This window comes from Larus michahellis, chromosome 4 (genome assembly GCF_964199755.1).
Source record: "Larus michahellis chromosome 4, bLarMic1.1, whole genome shotgun sequence".
In the NCBI taxonomy this organism is placed as follows: Eukaryota; Metazoa; Chordata; class Aves; order Charadriiformes; family Laridae; genus Larus; species Larus michahellis.
In genome coordinates this window covers 14,062,806-14,079,374 of record NC_133899.1, presented here as the reverse complement: position 1 = coordinate 14,079,374, position 16,569 = coordinate 14,062,806, and the positions used below count along the sequence as shown (strand labels likewise).

Below are 16,569 nucleotides of genomic sequence, written 5' to 3'. Positions count from 1 at the left end.
CTTCTTTTAATCTCCTCAGTTGATCAATCCTTGTGTTTTTCACCAGGGTCACAAGTGTAACTGAGGTGAAGGGCCAGAGTTTGTAAACGAGGTCCCAATGCAGAGCCTGTGGAGCATCCCTCCTGTCTGTGAGAGAAGCTGATGGATGTGATACGTACTGCAGAGCAGGTGACCTGCTGGTGTAAGTGGAGGTATGTTTGCCTGGGAAAAGAAATGAACTGAAAAGGTAGAGAGGAGAAAAAATTTAGAAGATAAATAGCAGTTGCAATGGCAGCATTTAGTGACCTCAGCGGAGCAGCCTAGAGATGACAAGAAATTCAGGGTGAAAAAGGTTGATGATTTATAGACGGTATGTAAGAATGGCCCGTATCTATTGATATGAATTATAAGTAAGGACAGATTATCTGTCAAAATTGGAAACTGTCTTCAAAACCAAATGTTTCTCAAAAATGATTGTCACAAGGTGAGAAGATCCTTGTCACATTCAATTAATTGAAATGATCACAAACGACTCTTCCAGTAGGTTAGGAAATGAGAGCAGGACGAGCTGAGTGGCACTGTGATTATGGCCAAAAAAAAAAAATAATTAAAAAAATTATTGGATGAATGTCCAGCCTTCCAAAAGCTGATATGGCAAATACCCTAGTAAAGATTAAATTACTACATTCTAGGATTCTGACATATACTCATTTGCATGTACAAATATACATATGTATAGGTAGGTTTTTTCTTTTCTGGTACCATAATGCAGGAGTTTGTCTATCAGATATACAATGTCACGTATGCCTTAGGAGCTAATAGCAATGTTTTATTTAATTAGAAGCAACACAAACGGTTTGAAGCAGTTTCTCATCTTTCTAATCAATGTTAAGTACAGTGGCTAAGAGAGAGGTATCTTTATTTTGTACCGTAGTCTGAAGCAGAGTTATTAAAAGAACTGAAGAGAAGAGTAAATAGTGGCTTCTGCTTGTGGAGACATTGAAGTCCAAATAAAAACATCTAAATCAAAGCATATTACAAGTGCAAAAAGAAAAAGATATTGACCTAAATATGCAGCCTTTTTATCAGGCAGTCAAAGTTGATGTCGTTATAGGGAAGGACTAATTGCTAGGTCAGAATTTGTCATGCCACGATAGGTACTTCAGTGGGAAATCTATGAGCTACATCTTGTTGTGGGTATTAAATTCCAGCTTGCACAAAGTGTCAATGTACTTTGGACCTTTGGGATATATACAATTCCAGGCAAACCGCTAGAAAAGTTACTGAAACTCCTGATATTTTAGTACTTAATTTTCAGTTGGAACTAAAAATAGAGAGAAAAACCTAGCTGTAGCCTGTCACAAGTGACAGGCTGTTCTGTACGTAGGGTGTGATGTCCTACAGGGGACAGTTCAGACTGACATCTGAAATGCTTTGTCACACTTGTTGCAATCCAAATGGAGAACTCCATTTTTTTCCAAATAGCAATGTTACCTAAAGGGTGCTGCCATCAGTTGCCAACTATACGTGGGTTATGCACAACAGCTATGGTTACAAAATAAAATGCTTGATATCCTCTTCTCCTGGTCCAGACAGGAGGTACACACAAAGTCTGTCCTGTTGGGATGTATATTCAAATGGTTTACATTATGTCTTTAAGTACCCTTTTTTAGCAATTAAATCCCCATACATATAAAATTTCCTGGACCCGCCAGGAAATTATGCATTTCTCAATAGCTCTTTTGATCATCCTCGGGCTGTGCAAACCAATAGATCTCTGCAGGAAGCTGGCACTTTTTATTTGTGGTAGGAATTTGAGACTGACGTGTATTGCAATTACTTGCAAATTATATGACTGTTCACAGAGGAAAATATGGAGTTCTGTTACTGTGTTACATGGTGGGAGTAAACCAGTTCTGTCCAACACTGCTATTAGATTGTTTGCAGAAAATTATGCACAGACATCTGCATGTTGGTCATTTTTACTATAAATTTTTTTTACTAAAGATAATTCACATACAGGCTTGTGCTAAGTCCTGAAGCAAGACCAGCTATCATTTCTCCTGTTTGCCTTCTGATCCCAGCTCTGCCTCTGGGTGTGCAACTTCTGTATGGCAGATTCTTGCAGAACTCCTCACAGCACATCTCTTTGGTCTTTCAGGGAACTGTTGGTGTTCTGGAATCTGTAAGGACTGCTTTTCAAGCATTTGCCCTCTACAATACTTCTGCTTATATCAGGTTTCTTAGAAGACATGAGAATGTCTTGTGAGATGGTGTGAAAATATTACTTAAAAATTTGATAACTGCTGCTAATAGGCTGTTTCCAAGGCCTGTTATCCTATCATAGCAACAAACATGATTGCACTGGCATGATTTGTTCTTGAAAAATCCACGGAGGGTATTACTTATCACCTTATAGTACTCCAGCTGCTTACAAATAGGATTATAGCTTTATTTTGCATTTTAATATGCACAGAATCTGAATGAAGGTCTAATAAATTGAAGCATCATTAATTTTGAAAATTTAGTATTAATACAACTGTTCGCCTAAGGGACTGCATAATGTGTCATAGCTGTTGTCCTCTCATGATTCCTACACATTTTTTTTTAAATAAGGTGAGCCTTGTTGAAGTCTTCATGGCCCCTTTTCTTCCTCCCATTGCAAACACTATCAACAACTGATTGCAATACATTCAGCAGGTACGAGAACGAGCAAATTGCACCTGGCTGTGCCACTTCTACCACCCCAGGATTTGATAACATGCACCTCCAGGCAAGTGTATTAGCAGTGGCTGGGGCTAGGAGATGGAAGTGTGACCAAACTGATTTCTGAAACCATATTCCTCTTGATGAGATTTCCTTCTTCATTAGGAGGAGTTTGTCCGTTTTCTCTGACTTCTCAGTTAGAGCTGACTGTTTTGATAAATTGCTAGATACGTGGAAAATAAAAATTCTCCCTTTTAAACACAAATATCTAATGCTAAGTAATGTTAAACATAGCTGGTGGTCAACATTTCTTAGTTATTGCCCTTGCTTCTTGCAGCATGGTCTCTCCTAGAACCCACCACACAGACTCTGGTCATCTGCTGGGGATGGATGCTCAGTCAGAGTAAAAGCATGAAGCTACTGGAATGGTTGCACTACCAGCTCCAAGTGTCCACCCTAACCACCTGACTTCCTCAGGAGTCAATGAAAGACTTCTCTTGGGGGGCTTTATGATATCAAGTCAGACTTAAAATCTCAGTGTCTTTCTGTAGGGTTGGCCTTTATCTGGCAGAATCAGGTGCCTCAGCTGAACCATATACACATTCCAACATCCTGAGCCTGTTATAATATGGGCAACACACCATTTTTTTGTACTTGCCCACTTGTTTCAACTCCAGGAACTTTGTGTTGTCTGAATCCATTTGAAAAGGAAAGGGAGAAAGGAAAATTATACCTTAGAATTAATAAAATTTGCATACACGTAGGATGTGGGTTGTTCACCAAATAGGCTGGGCACAATGGTTTTAAATTTTCACTGACTGCTTCTTGCATAAGTTGAGATGGAATCCCTGAAATGAATGGTGCTTCTATTGTAAAGTTGGTGTCAGAGAGAATTCTGGCTCAACGTATCCAGATATCAGCATTACATCAGACCACATTGTAGTCCCTGGTTAATATTGCTTAATTCTAGGAATCTGTTAGAGTTCTTTATTTTACTGTTTTGTTAGTGATTAAGCTTGTACTACTCGCATCTTGAATTTTTTCTGTTGGACTTTTCTGTAGTACAAGACCCAAAGCTGAGAAGGTTTGTAGGCTTTAGTTAAACACTGACAATCTTGAGGTTTGATGGCAGCTTGAATTAGGATAGCTGAATGACAAGGTATTCTGCAGTTTAAAGATTTCAGAAATGCCAGATGCAGGATGTGCCCAGTGCCCCTGTGGCTCTGCTTGTCTGCATCCTGGCAGACTCATCTTACAGGCAGGAATGTAAAACAAACCCGGCAGGCTGTAAAGGTGAGCCTGCCTGGCTCCAGCTGTTTGTGCTCAGGGAGCACATAGAGTACTGTCCACTGGAGCGCTCTGTGTTGTTTTGTTTTGCCTCTTTGATTCCCAGGAGGAGTATGGGAATGCAGAAAGGGCACGTTTTATCTTGGGAGTAGAGACCAACTTTGCGAGCAGAACATATACATATTCTGTTTGTTTTTCTCTGGAAGTGCAATGCAAAGGTATCATTTGAAAAGTTGAAATCACAGCTGAGATCTACAAGTTTTGCAATGTTGAGGTCAATATTTCCTTGAAGGCTTTACATGATATCATTTTGTGTCCATGTTATGATAAAGCTTTCTAATTACACAGATGTATTCTTCCTCTACTTTTTCCTTTAAGAAAAACACTACCATCTAAATATTTTTCTGCAAGAATAAAGGCTGTTATCATTGATATTGTTACAGTAGTTTTTAAAATGTCATAGTTACGCTAAATAATTTGTCAAGTAAGGCATATTACATTTGCAACTAGCTGGTTGGCTTTTAGACCAATTTAATTCTTGGAAGGTGTTCCCTTTTCATTTGCTGCTGTAGCTGCATAGGGATGAATTCCCAGCTTGCAGGAAAAGAAATGGAGGATGCTGTGGAATGACACTCCGGAGGCGTGAGATGTATCCCTGGTTGTGCTGTGGTTCCTGGGTGACATTGCAGTTCCTCTAGCTGTTTGCAGGCAGTCATCACATTTCTCTCTCCTCGTCCAGATTTTTAACTAAATACTGTGATTTGCAGGACTGTCAAGTGCTTTTAATGGTAGCTGAATCAGAGGGAACTCTATTCCGAGTATATTAGGTGGTATTGCCTGGGGAGCCACCCAGTACTACCAGATTCTAGGTGTATCAAAGCAGGCCCCCAGATTAATGGATACATTAGATCTGAGCCTCTGGAAACAGCATATTTTTAAAAGGTTATGATGAGAGAAAATTTGGATTTTCATGGTGATTGCAGAATGTATACCGCTCAGCAAAACTGCAAGACTGTAATGGGAATGAAGTGCTGAAGTCCTTCAGAGACAGGATCACCTGCATTATTAACATGAAAGGTATTTTTCATTTAGCCATCTCTTCAAAACTGTTACTGAAACATGAGGAAAAGAAATTGCTTGAAAGCAGGAAATCTGGCACAGTTAATACAGATCACAGCCAGAGCTTCCCAACACTATAAATAACCAAAATTTGTCTTAGAATGGGAATCATTTGAATAATGAACAATGCTACCAGCTCTGTGGAGGATAAAAGCAATTAACACGTAAAATAAACATCATCTGTAGGTAGCTGAGAAAATCTTACCCATGGAGGACACCCAGCCTTCAGTAGTTTCAAACTCCCTCCTTCCATCTATAAATTATTTACTTTTTTCAAGTTTGGAGAAGGGTTATTATTGTTCTGACACTTGTCACTTCTACTGATGAGAAATGTTTTGCTCTGACGCTGAACGCTGCTTTAACTGGGGAACTGACAGATACACATGAACTTCTTTGAAACCCTCTTCACAGAGTTTCTTCTTCGTGTAGATTTTGTTGGTGATCAGTGGCAAGAGTGTCCTTGATAACTGTGCTGCTGCTGCTGCACCTGTGAGAACGCTGCCTCGCTTGGTTTGCAAGAACATACGTTAGTGACTGTACAGAGGCTGTGCGGGAAACTGTCTTCAGTTCTGGTAAGTAGACCTGACAAATCAGAAGGGTTAAAAAAACACTTCACTAGCCGTGAAAATGTCTTAATATTCTGAATTTTCATTTAGAGTCTCTGCACTAATTATTCCTTTGGCAGCAGTAACCATTAAAAATATTGTCCCTCTTCTAAAGATGCAGACAAGGAAAGGTAAAGCTTTTGAAATGTCAAATATTAAAAATTATGTTTTGACTTTAGTACCTTTATTCCCCGTATTTGAAGAGCTTTTTTTATTAAATAAACATGAACTCTGTTCAGCAACTTCATAAAGACTGGTTTGTTCTAAAGGAGAAAAAACAGCTGGCTGAGAAGGAACAGATCCGTGGCTGCTGCTTCGTATGTGAGGCGTGCAGATGAAAGGCGGGCTGGCAATGCAGCTCCTCTCCCTGGCGTAAGGCTTGTGCTTTACAGCTTTGCTGCTGAAAAATGTCAGGGCTCAACACCCATCAATCTGGCAAACCTGTACCAGCATCAAAGCCCCTTTGCTTTTAGCTCCTGCCGCCCTGCCAAGTCAGCAGCAGCGAGCGATGCTGGCCTAGCTGGGTAAAGCAGACCGATCCCGTGGCTGACAGCAAGAAGCACAGGGAGAAGTGTGACTTTGTGCTGCCACTTGAAAAGAAAACTGTATAGAGCATAGAGCTGTCTTACTTAAATATGAGGAAAGACCAGTTGTGAAGAGAGAAGTGGGGCTTCATACAGTTTTGGAAGGCGCAAGGTGCCCTGTCAGCTTCGTGAAATCTCCGAGTTTGTTCTTTTTGTTTTCACTGTCAAACAGTTTAAGTGAAAAGGATCTGACATTAGGAATAGAGCCCTGGTAAGGCCATTAGTGAAGTGGAGGGAGTCAAAATGGAAGTACATAGATGTAGTAAAGCCCAGCAAGCAATTGCTTCTAATGAATACAGTGAATCTTCAGAATTTAATAAAATGTAGCAGTATTTTTCTGTGTACTTGAACACTTGTACTTCCAGTCCCACAGGGTGCACTAGCCACAGAAGGGGTAACATTACCCATTTGTATGGTGGTAATGTCTGTAATTAGTGGCAGTACTGAGGGCTCCTTCCAAGGACAGCTTAGCCCCCAAGGTAATTATGAGCTCATTACTGGCAACCAGCACATCACTGCGTGGAGGTCTACCCTTGAGTCACGCGTCCCCCTTAGGGAGTTTGGAGCTCCTGGAGTTTCTGGTCCCAGACAAGACAATAATTGGACATTATTCCTTGCAAATCACAGCATTGCTGAGGTTGGAAGGACCCTCTGGAGATGGTCTAATCCAACCCTGTTGCATAAGCAGGGTTGCTCAGGACTCAGTCCGGTTAGATTTGAGGATCTCTGTGGATACTCTACAACCTTTCCAGGCAACTTATTCCAGGGTTTGACAACCTTCACAGTAAAAAAAGTGTTTTAAAATGTTCAGATCAATTTTTTTTTTTTTTAATTTGCATCTGTACTTGTGGTACTGAACTGTGAGTGGGTTTGGAGATTTGAGGCTGTTTACTCTTTACCTTATTTCTCAAATTCTAGTAAATCCTGATTCTTTCTAGGGCATGCTTGGCCCATTAGGAGTGATGTTTTTGTCACTTTAAAAGTATAAAGCCTTGAGCTGAAGAGAAGATGGAGACTATCACATCTGCATTGCCCAAGAATTGATTCTTCAGCTTCTTCAGCTGTTGTCATCAGTCTGATGAAAAAAGGCACTGCTGGCATCTCATGTTTGCTGTAAAAGCTGCTGGTTTGTTCTCAAATGTGCTCAGATGTCATGGTGCTGTTATTAGTTGCAGATTGGTAAGATTTGATAGAGTCAGTTTGATGTAATTAACAGCTTATTCCATGCAGGTAATTTCATGTGGGACCCTTTAAGCTCAGCTGTGGCGCAATTACTGGAGCTTTCACTGTGTTCACTTGTCAACTCAGAAACTGCCCTGGCCATCCCTTGCTGCACAGGGCGCAAATTGAGTGGTACCGCAGTGACTTAGTGATTATGTAAACAAAGGTTAGGACTAAATAATGTAACCTGGGGGCAAAAAAGAGTAAGAGTAGCTACTTGAGAGCAGATGAACAATGCTCTGATGCCACTTCAGGAGTTACTCAGCTTTGTTTCTTGAAATACAAAATTTGAAGAAAGACTAACCCTATAATACAAGGCAATACATAGAGAAGTTTGGGAACATCTCTTTCAGTACTGGTTTAGCGTGATTTGTTATACTCAAAAAAGTTCTTGAGAATGTTTTTGTGGACAATAGTGATAAGGTGTAAAACCCAAATTTATGAAATGGTGTAAAATGCATACCTAAGAACTTCTGCTGTAGCCATCTATGGTCTTTTTTTTTTTTTTTCACTGAATTGTCTGAGAAGAGGTGAGCCCAACGCATCAATGCTCTGATTAATCCCATTTAAAACTTCAGCTTTAACCCAGCTGTCATCACAGCTTTCCGTGAGATAAATGTGAGGCTAAATATTCCAGACCCAGGGAATTCTGAGGATTGTATTTTCTGTGTTGCAACTAGAGGAGCACATTAATGCAGGGCGAGACAGAAGCGTTCACAGAACAGCAGTAAAGAACGGGAAGCAGTAAAGAAAGAATGACAAGATAGTTTGGCAATTGGGGTTTTTTTGTTGTTCTGGAAACAGCAAACATTGTTTCCCCTCATGTACTGCAGGCATTAATTGCTACCTTTATTTTGTACTGCCAGGACCAATGCTGGTTTAAAAATCTATTTCAGGCTGCATTTGTTTCTCCTTGCCCTCAGAGTCAGCATCAAGGTAAGAGAGGTTTCAGAGTTTTGGCCCTTATTGGGCTTAGCCTATGGGCAATGTGAAATGATAATTTTCAGACACATTGCTGAGTCTTAAAGTATCTTTGATGGCAACACAACCTTTTGCTATGTCTGACATTAGAGGTTAGCCCAGACTGAGTGGTTCTCAGGATTTATTTTTCTCCCTCTGTAGAACTTCCGTTTCCCTTTTTACTTCCTTCTCAACGTTTTTTTTCCAAAAGTGTCAGAAATCTTCCAATGTCCTAAGCGCCTCATCTGATGTTCAGATACGCATGAGATCAAGCCTTATCTGCAAGTAAAAATATCATTTCGTAATTCTAATGTGACATGCTTATTTTTGTCCACATCATCTTAAAATTACATTGCTACCATTCTACGTAAACAAGTATAAGCTATCTCTGACCAATGCAAGAGTTTTCTTTCTAGGTAGGTTTTTATTTACTTTTTTCCTTCACTTTCTTTGAAAATAAACAAAAAACATACTGGAAGGAAAAGGATTACATCTTATAGGATTCTATATTGAAACTTAGTCCAAATACTATTAGAAGTTATAGCAAGATCCTTTTTAGGTCTTTTCTTCTTCCCATAATACAGTAAAAAAAAAAAAAATTAAAAAACATGTGGTATTAGGTAAACAATGGCTTTGTAGTTCAGTGTCTTATCTTGAATCAGCAGCCCTTCACAAGGGCTCCATCAACACATCCTGGGTCTGCTGGAGTATCTCTTTGACTAGACGCACTACCAGTCAGTACACAAATAAAGACACGTTATTGTCAGTCAGGAACGAGTGCTCACTCCAAATTTTTATTAAAATTGAACACAGGGAAGTACTCAAACATACTTCTGGCTGAGAATCTAGACAGCTAATATGTTTTTAGGATCATATGGTTTTACAGTATTCCAGAATCTGTTAACTCTTTTGAATGTACATTCACAGGAACATGAAAATGAGCAAGCACCTCGGTATTCAGCCAACAACCACTACATCATCACCAAGAAACTGGTAAGTCGGAACCTCAAGATTATAGGGAGCAGGACCTTTCCTGATTCTGCCAGAGGCGTCGTAATGGGACCCATGGCACGGGCAGTAATAACCACCGAAATCTCCCGAGTTGGCAATGGGTACACAACCAAGGTGAGTGCAGACACCTACTAATATGACCCATTCTGGTTTCTTTACTCTGTCTAAGTCATGCTGCGGATCCCTCAGTTTAGATAAATCAACTTCAGCTTCCTGAGTAATCTCTGCCTGGGTTCTGTGACGCACAAAAAGGGGCTTCCCTCTCCACTTGAAAGCCATGTTCTTGCCTTCTGGAATGTCAGATAACTTGATCTCAATCTTTGACAAGGCTAGCACATCAGCAGAGGCACTCAGGCTGGAAATAAACTGGGTGACAACATTCTTAGCAGTATATGCGGCTGCTACACATGTCGTTGCAGTCACCAGGTAGGAAAACCCTTTTCTAGCTTCACTGCTGCTTTGGGAAGATGTGGTGGCATCTAGCACATCTTGACGACGATAGGCAGAGAAGTCAGGTACCACGACATCATTATGGACGCAACGAACGCTGGCAGGTGCTGCAAGAAAAAGAATATGCAATGACAACACTTTCAGGTAAAAAATAATATGGCATATTTTAAGGTATACTTATTTAATTGCATTATTGGAATAATGGGCAAGAATAATTCCCAAGTCTGGGTAAGAATTCTGCTAATTATACGTTTCAATTTGAAGTTGTAGGAAAATGGTTTCCAGAAGGTATTTTCGGTAGATAAAAAGGTGATTTGTGAAAGCGTTTTACCTATTATTTGAAAATTACACGAAGCCTGATAAGGGTGCAGAAAAATCTGTGATGAGTTCTGGGTTTAGAGTGAAATGTTTTTTCAGAAGATTTCAAGGAAAAACTCCTGCAGGATACCATAACTAGTTAATAAAAGGCAGACCTGTTTTCCACTCAGATGTTTCCCTGAAAAAAATTGCTACGAAAAAATTTGATTTAGTAAAGTTGGCACGTCTGTAGTTTTAACAATTTTGTGCTTCCCTTTGATTTAAGTACCTTCTATGCCTTTTAGTCATAAGTGTGTGGCTAATAATTTTAAAGATTAAAAATGCAGTATCAGGCACCCCCTTTTATATTAAATTGTTGTCAAAGCTAACTGCCCCAGTAAATAATTTTTAAACCTGCAGTCCCCTGTTTGCCAGGTTCACTTCATAGATGGATTTAGGGATAAAGCTAAAAACTATCCAGTTCCCAAGCTTTTCAAGGGGGATTCCCATGTCCAACCTGCGTGCTAAGCTAACAGGATGTGACATCCAACTAGGAGGCCTTCCATTACTTTCTCCAGTAAAAGAAAGCTGCTTCCCTCAATGAAAATCTATAGGCCAAGTAAAAGAATACAGCAAAGACTGCACATAGTGCTTGCCAAAGTGCAACCTCTATAAGTAAGTGCCAAAGTTATTTGAAGAGAACTATTTAGTCTTTTTTTCCCCCCCCAACAGTTGGTACAAAGTTAACAGAGGTTAATAAAAACCATTCTGTCAAAGTACTTGAAATAACTTTCAGGGATTTATATGCAACATAGTGGGGAAAATATTTACATTTATTTTACAATAACTCATCACAGAGAAGGTATTTGCTGTGGGATTTTAATTGCAGAGAATTTCAACTGAAATTCAAAATTCTAGGAGAGTAGACCTTATTAACATATTTCAGAATCAAGACTTAAACTGTAAAGAGCAATACGATTAACTTCTAAAAATACCCTTTATTTGGTGAAAAGTGTGGTTGATGTTAATTAAAACTAAGAATAAGACTAAACGTCAGCCACATTAGTTGGAGACTTGTGGAATTTTCACCTGAACATATCCTTTACAATTGAGGGTCAGGTGAAATACATACTTCTAATCGCTACAGAGCATCTTCCACAAGGCGCTGCCATCTCCAAGACTGACATGAATATTCGATGTAGCAGTGTGAAGCAAACTGACTCCGTGCCCAGCATCAGCAGATAAGGGCAGTGGTTCTCCATGAAACGCAAATCGTCTGTTTCAGGGGAACTGCTGCCCTTTGGCTGGATGTCAGGTTCTGCAAGGACAACCTTGGGGCCAACTTTACCTGGCTTATGCTTTTCCGAACACTGCATGAACTGGGGGAAATACAGGAATTTCAAGAGAGGAAACAGCCAGGGTTCTGACATGGAGAGTTCACTGTTAAAGCTGGGGTTTTTTCAACAGCAAAGCACACCGTGTGTTTTCCCTGCACGTCTCTGCTTTCATGCCCCTCCGGGAAAAACACCTGCTTGAACTACACAGAGTTTTCCTGAATCTTGCCAACTGCAAAATAATAATCCACCCAAGCTATCAAAAGCAAGCAGGCTTTTAAGTGCTCTTAACTCTAGTCGTAAGTGTATCTTACCGTAATAATGACATCTTTTAATCAAATATTTTTAAAAAAAGAAGCAGCAGCCACCCCAGAACCTTTCTAACTCAGGACTCCGCTCCCCCCGAGCTGCCGGGCCGGACCTCCGGCGCTGAGGACACCTCGCCAGCCGCCCGGCGCGTTCCCCGCTCCCCGCGAGGGGCGATGAGAGAGGCAGCGGCACTCTCGGCTCACCCCCGCGGCCCTGCGCTGCCCCCGGCGCCTGCGTCCGACGCCCCAGGCCCGCCCGGGGTGGCGAGCGGCCCCTGGGCCCGGCTCCCGCCCGCTGAGCCGAGGGGCCGCAGCCGCCGCCCGTCCCCGCCCCAAGCGGCTGCCCCGTACCCCCGGCCCGCACCGTTGAGGCTGGCGCCGGCGACGAGGCCCCCCCGGGCCGACCGGCCGCTCATCGACTCCCGGCAGAGCAGAGGCCGCTTCAGGTCCAGCGGCACCTTCTCGGCCCGACGCGCCACCGCCGGCGCCAGCGGCTTCAGCGGGCCGGGCACGGCGTGCGCCGCGGCCGACAGGTAGGGCGCGAAGGGCCCGGAGCGGGCGGCCACGGACAACATGGCGGCAGCAGCGGCGGCGGCTGGGCCGGTCACCGCTGCGACCTTCCCGGCGGTGGGAGAATGCGCACGCGCGCTGGCGGCGTCATGCCGGCACGCTGTCGCGCGCTGGCGGCGTCACGCGTCACGGCGCGGGGTGTGGCGTTGCTCATGCCCGAGGTTCCCCGGGGTGCGGCGGCAGCGGGGCGGCCGTTGCCGGTCGCGGGTGTGAGCGCGGGGGCCGGCGGGGCAGAGGCGCTCCCCAGCTGGAGCGGCCCTTGGGCCGCGGGGCTGCCAGTGGGGAGCCGCCTTAATTAAGCGCTGTGCTCGCCGGAGGAGCCGGGTGCAGACGGCGAGGGGGCTCGGGGGCAGCGGTCGGGGACGCCTCGGTCCAGGGAGGCACGGTGGGATGGCGGGGATAACGTCAGGCTGGGTCTGGTGGACTTTGTGGAAGGGGGAATGCGGCGGGTAGGTGTCGCCACGGGCGTCGCAGGGCGTGATGAGTAATAAGGCCCGTGTGGCGCTGACGCGGTGGGGCTGGCAGGGACACACACAGCCTCTCCCGGGCCGAGGTAGTTAGTGGCGTCTGTTGCAGGAACTGTGAAAATTCGTCATAGTTCCTCGCTCTGATCTTAACGTTTCTTCTTCCAAGCTTTTTTCTAATCTCAAAGTACTACCCTTTTTCCCTCCAGAAGCTGCCCCCCCTCACCTGCTGTAGCCTCGAGGATGAGGGATGCTTTCAGCAACTGCCTACAATGTCAAGAACGAAAACTCTGCTGAGTGTTAGGCGTTACCAGGAAACAAATTCTGCATGAGATTACACGACAGTTACTTTCTTTGAAGAAGCAACTGTCTGAAAATGTCCCAGGTCCGAGCTTTGTCTCATGCTCCCTCTAGGACCTCCTGGCTCCAAATCCCCATTTTCCCCCCAGTCCTATTAGAGTGTTGGGGCGATGGAACTGGTCCCGTCTGCGCGTGGCCCCTGCCGGGTCTGTCTGGCGAGGTTTGTAGCCATCTCATTAGTGACGTTGACACCAGAGCCAGTGCCGGGTTGGGCCTCCGAGGACGTCTGTTCACACACAGTGCTTTGGCTGGTGATTTTCCTCCTCTTGGTGTTAGTTCATACAACAAAGTTAAGCACTATTAAAAACATACTTTTCCTCTCTTTTGCTGTAATTGTTTATTTTGATAAGGTATTTCTGTTTAATATTTTGAAAGGACGGTAGTAGGTGTATAAAGTCCCATCCTAGAATACCTCAGGTGATACTCGGGAGCAATTTAAGTCATTAACTTTCGAATGTTTCAAAGCACTGTGGGGACACCTGAGTGGTCGTGTGCCTTTTCTGCAGGGACAGACAGGGATTCATTTAGATGGAGCAACGTGATCCCAGAACACCTTGGAGAGGTTAACGATCTCTTCCCTTGCTGCTCTTACAATGTGGTTGGGAGGTGTGTAAACACTATTCAGAAACGTGACTTGAAAGAAAACTGCCATGTCTGGGATAACACGCGCCCTTCATTATTTCTCCTGTTCCTTGTGCAGTGTATGATTTTTTGCTTGGTTTTGTTTCCTTGTTTCTTTTTTCTTATCTATTTTAATTTTGTGGCTTTTCGTAATCCTGCTGATTAATTGCAAAGTGGGGAAAAAAGTAATTTATTTCAGCTTGTCACAGAAAATTTGTGAGTGATAGGTTTTTTACATCAACTTTAAAAAACGCAAGGCACGCTTTATAATACACTTGTTATGTTCATAGCTGTATTTCTGCAGGCAGCCTCCAGCTACCACAGCTTCAGTGCTTTCCATTGCTCATCAGCCTGTTCGGTGTGGAGCTCAGACTGCTGGGGAAGTCAGATAGTTCCCCAGAAACTCACTCTTCTCATCAGTGACAAGGAGGGTGAAGAACGCAGCAGCTGTAATTATTGCCGAAAATACATTTCTTCCATTTTCAATCATAAACACGGGCTGAGATGCAAACACTGGAGTCCAATTTTTAATCTTCGCTCAGCTCAGCTTCATTCAGCAGTGAACGGTACGGGAAGCCGCGTGCTGTCGCACCTTTAGATCCGCACAGTTAGTGGCCTTTCCCCTCCCACATACTTCAAATATTTTTCCATTAAGGGAAGAAATTTCAGTACTCTTTGCGTATATTTGAATTTTTGATTACTTATGAATAATGTACAAAGCTGATTTCCTGAAGATAGAGTGGATTATTTTCCAAAACTCCTGTATTTTTGAGTAGCAAAAAGTTAAGTAAAAAGCTCTGTTTCTATGATTTTTATTTTTTTTCTGACCATACACACTGCTTGTCCCTTCGTGGACATAGGCAAATCAAAGTATTTAAAAATACTAAATTAATAATAAAGAAAATATTTCAGTAGATTTAAATATTTTTTCTGTTAAGAATACTCTACATCTGGTCTGATAGACGGCAATAGATGTGGCTTGACCTGCCAGGTTAGTCATAAAATGGTTGATGGTATTACTCTGTGGAGCTTCTCAAAGGGAAATAATATTTTTGTTTGTTTTTAGAAGTATGTTTTCTAAGGTGATAGGCCAGCAGCATGCAAGACAGAAGTAGTGATTCATTTGTGTGTTTGGTTTCTTTAATTAGATAATATGTGTGATTTCACCCTTCTGACTGCACTGAAAAATATTCTGAAACAAAGCAACGCTGCTGTCAGCTCCTTCCCCCATGCAATAAGCAGCAAATGACATCCTGCAGGCAAATTAAAGCTAAATCCACTCCCAAGGGCCATTCTGGAGGTGGTGGTTCAGTCCATAAAAAGAATCTTGGCAGACGCAGGCCATTCACGCGGAGGAAGGGCAGCACTTTTCAGAGACAAGGCGGCAGAATGCGGTAGTAGTCTTTCCTCCCTTTGCAGCAGGGAAGGTGTTGGCTGCCTCCGCAGAGCTGCAGCCTTGGCCTACGGACAGGCTGCTGGTCAGGGTGCGGCGCTGTGAAACAGAAGGTGCGTCTTGGACTCTTGGAATGCCAGCCCAGCTCTCTAACATTAAAGTTCTTCCTCTGGGCAAAGCTCCAGTTCTCTGTAGTAACCACGTAATTTGGGGTGATAGTCTCACCCCAAACCTGTTTGGGTTAATTGCAAGGGTAAGAGGACAATAGATACATCACGTAGATGAGTCCCGGACTAAAGGAAAGATCCATTCTTCCACTAACAACTCCCAGGCGAATAAAGAGAAGTATCTGTGGTTTGGGATTCTTTCCCAAATTTATTTTACTTTATAGCATCAGTCCTATGCTTGACCTGTCACAGCTTCTGATGGTAAGATTTAGTTCGATACTACGTGGATATGTTAGTAGGTTCATACCTGCTTCAGTCAAGCCTTTTAACTAGTTCAGTCTTCTAAAATTTTCCCAAAATGCAGGATAAACTTAACACAGAACTATGTTGTGAAGGCATTTGAGCTAAACCGTCTTCTGGAAACGTAACCACAATTTCTCAGCTTGTCAACCCAGCCCGTTCATGCAAGGCTGTGAAGCTTTAGTGTTTCATACTGGTTGTATAAGGAGCTATTGTTTTGAAATCCAGCTGTTGCTAATGATGCTGCTACTAAATTATTTTATGATTGTGCATTAAAAAAACTGTCTCTGTGGAGTGGTAGTTTAGAGACTGGCCTTATTAAGATTTATTTAAGGGTTTGACTTTTTCACATAACTAATTGACGCAATCTTTTTAACTGTTGCCTGAAATGTACTGTAATATGGTAGTTCTAATTAAGTGGGATGGGTCATTCCAGTTCCAGTAGTATTGATCTATAATTCATTTCTTTCCCAGCAAGTTTGTGACATCCAAGCCTGGGTACGTAATGATTTACCGAACTCAGTACTGTTGTTAACTATAGTTAGTAGTGATGTAGTAATTGTAGGACACTATAATAACATTCTAGAGGAAAGGCAATTTGTACAAACTACTGGGGCTGTGAATCAATGTACGGGTGAAAATAAACAATTTTCAAGCAGGAGGAGAGAAAACGAGGAAGACCTGTACGGCTGCCATTTTAACAGCACAAGTTTTACGAACTTTATTTCATTTAAGAGGAAAAGAGCTACAGAAATATGGTCTTACTTTCTGTTCTCTGACAAATTACAAAACTGTCAGGGTAATGGTAAAGATCTGATTGGAACCAAGCAAGT

General features: G+C 42.6%; 1 protein-coding gene across 1 annotated transcript; it reads right to left on the bottom strand.

Annotated features, from left to right (window-relative positions):
- Positions 1-9,234: 9,234 nt before the first annotated feature.
- UQCRFS1 (ubiquinol-cytochrome c reductase, Rieske iron-sulfur polypeptide 1) lies at positions 9,235-12,564 on the bottom strand. Its single transcript, XM_074583036.1, has 2 exons — positions 12,226-12,564; positions 9,235-10,029 (listed from the first exon to the last, which is right to left on the bottom strand). Exons 1-2 carry the CDS (start codon positions 12,434-12,436, stop codon positions 9,419-9,421), a joined length of 822 nt encoding a protein of 273 aa, XP_074439137.1. The 5' UTR covers positions 12,437-12,564; the 3' UTR covers positions 9,235-9,418.
- Between the last annotated feature and the right edge of the window lie 4,005 nt (positions 12,565-16,569).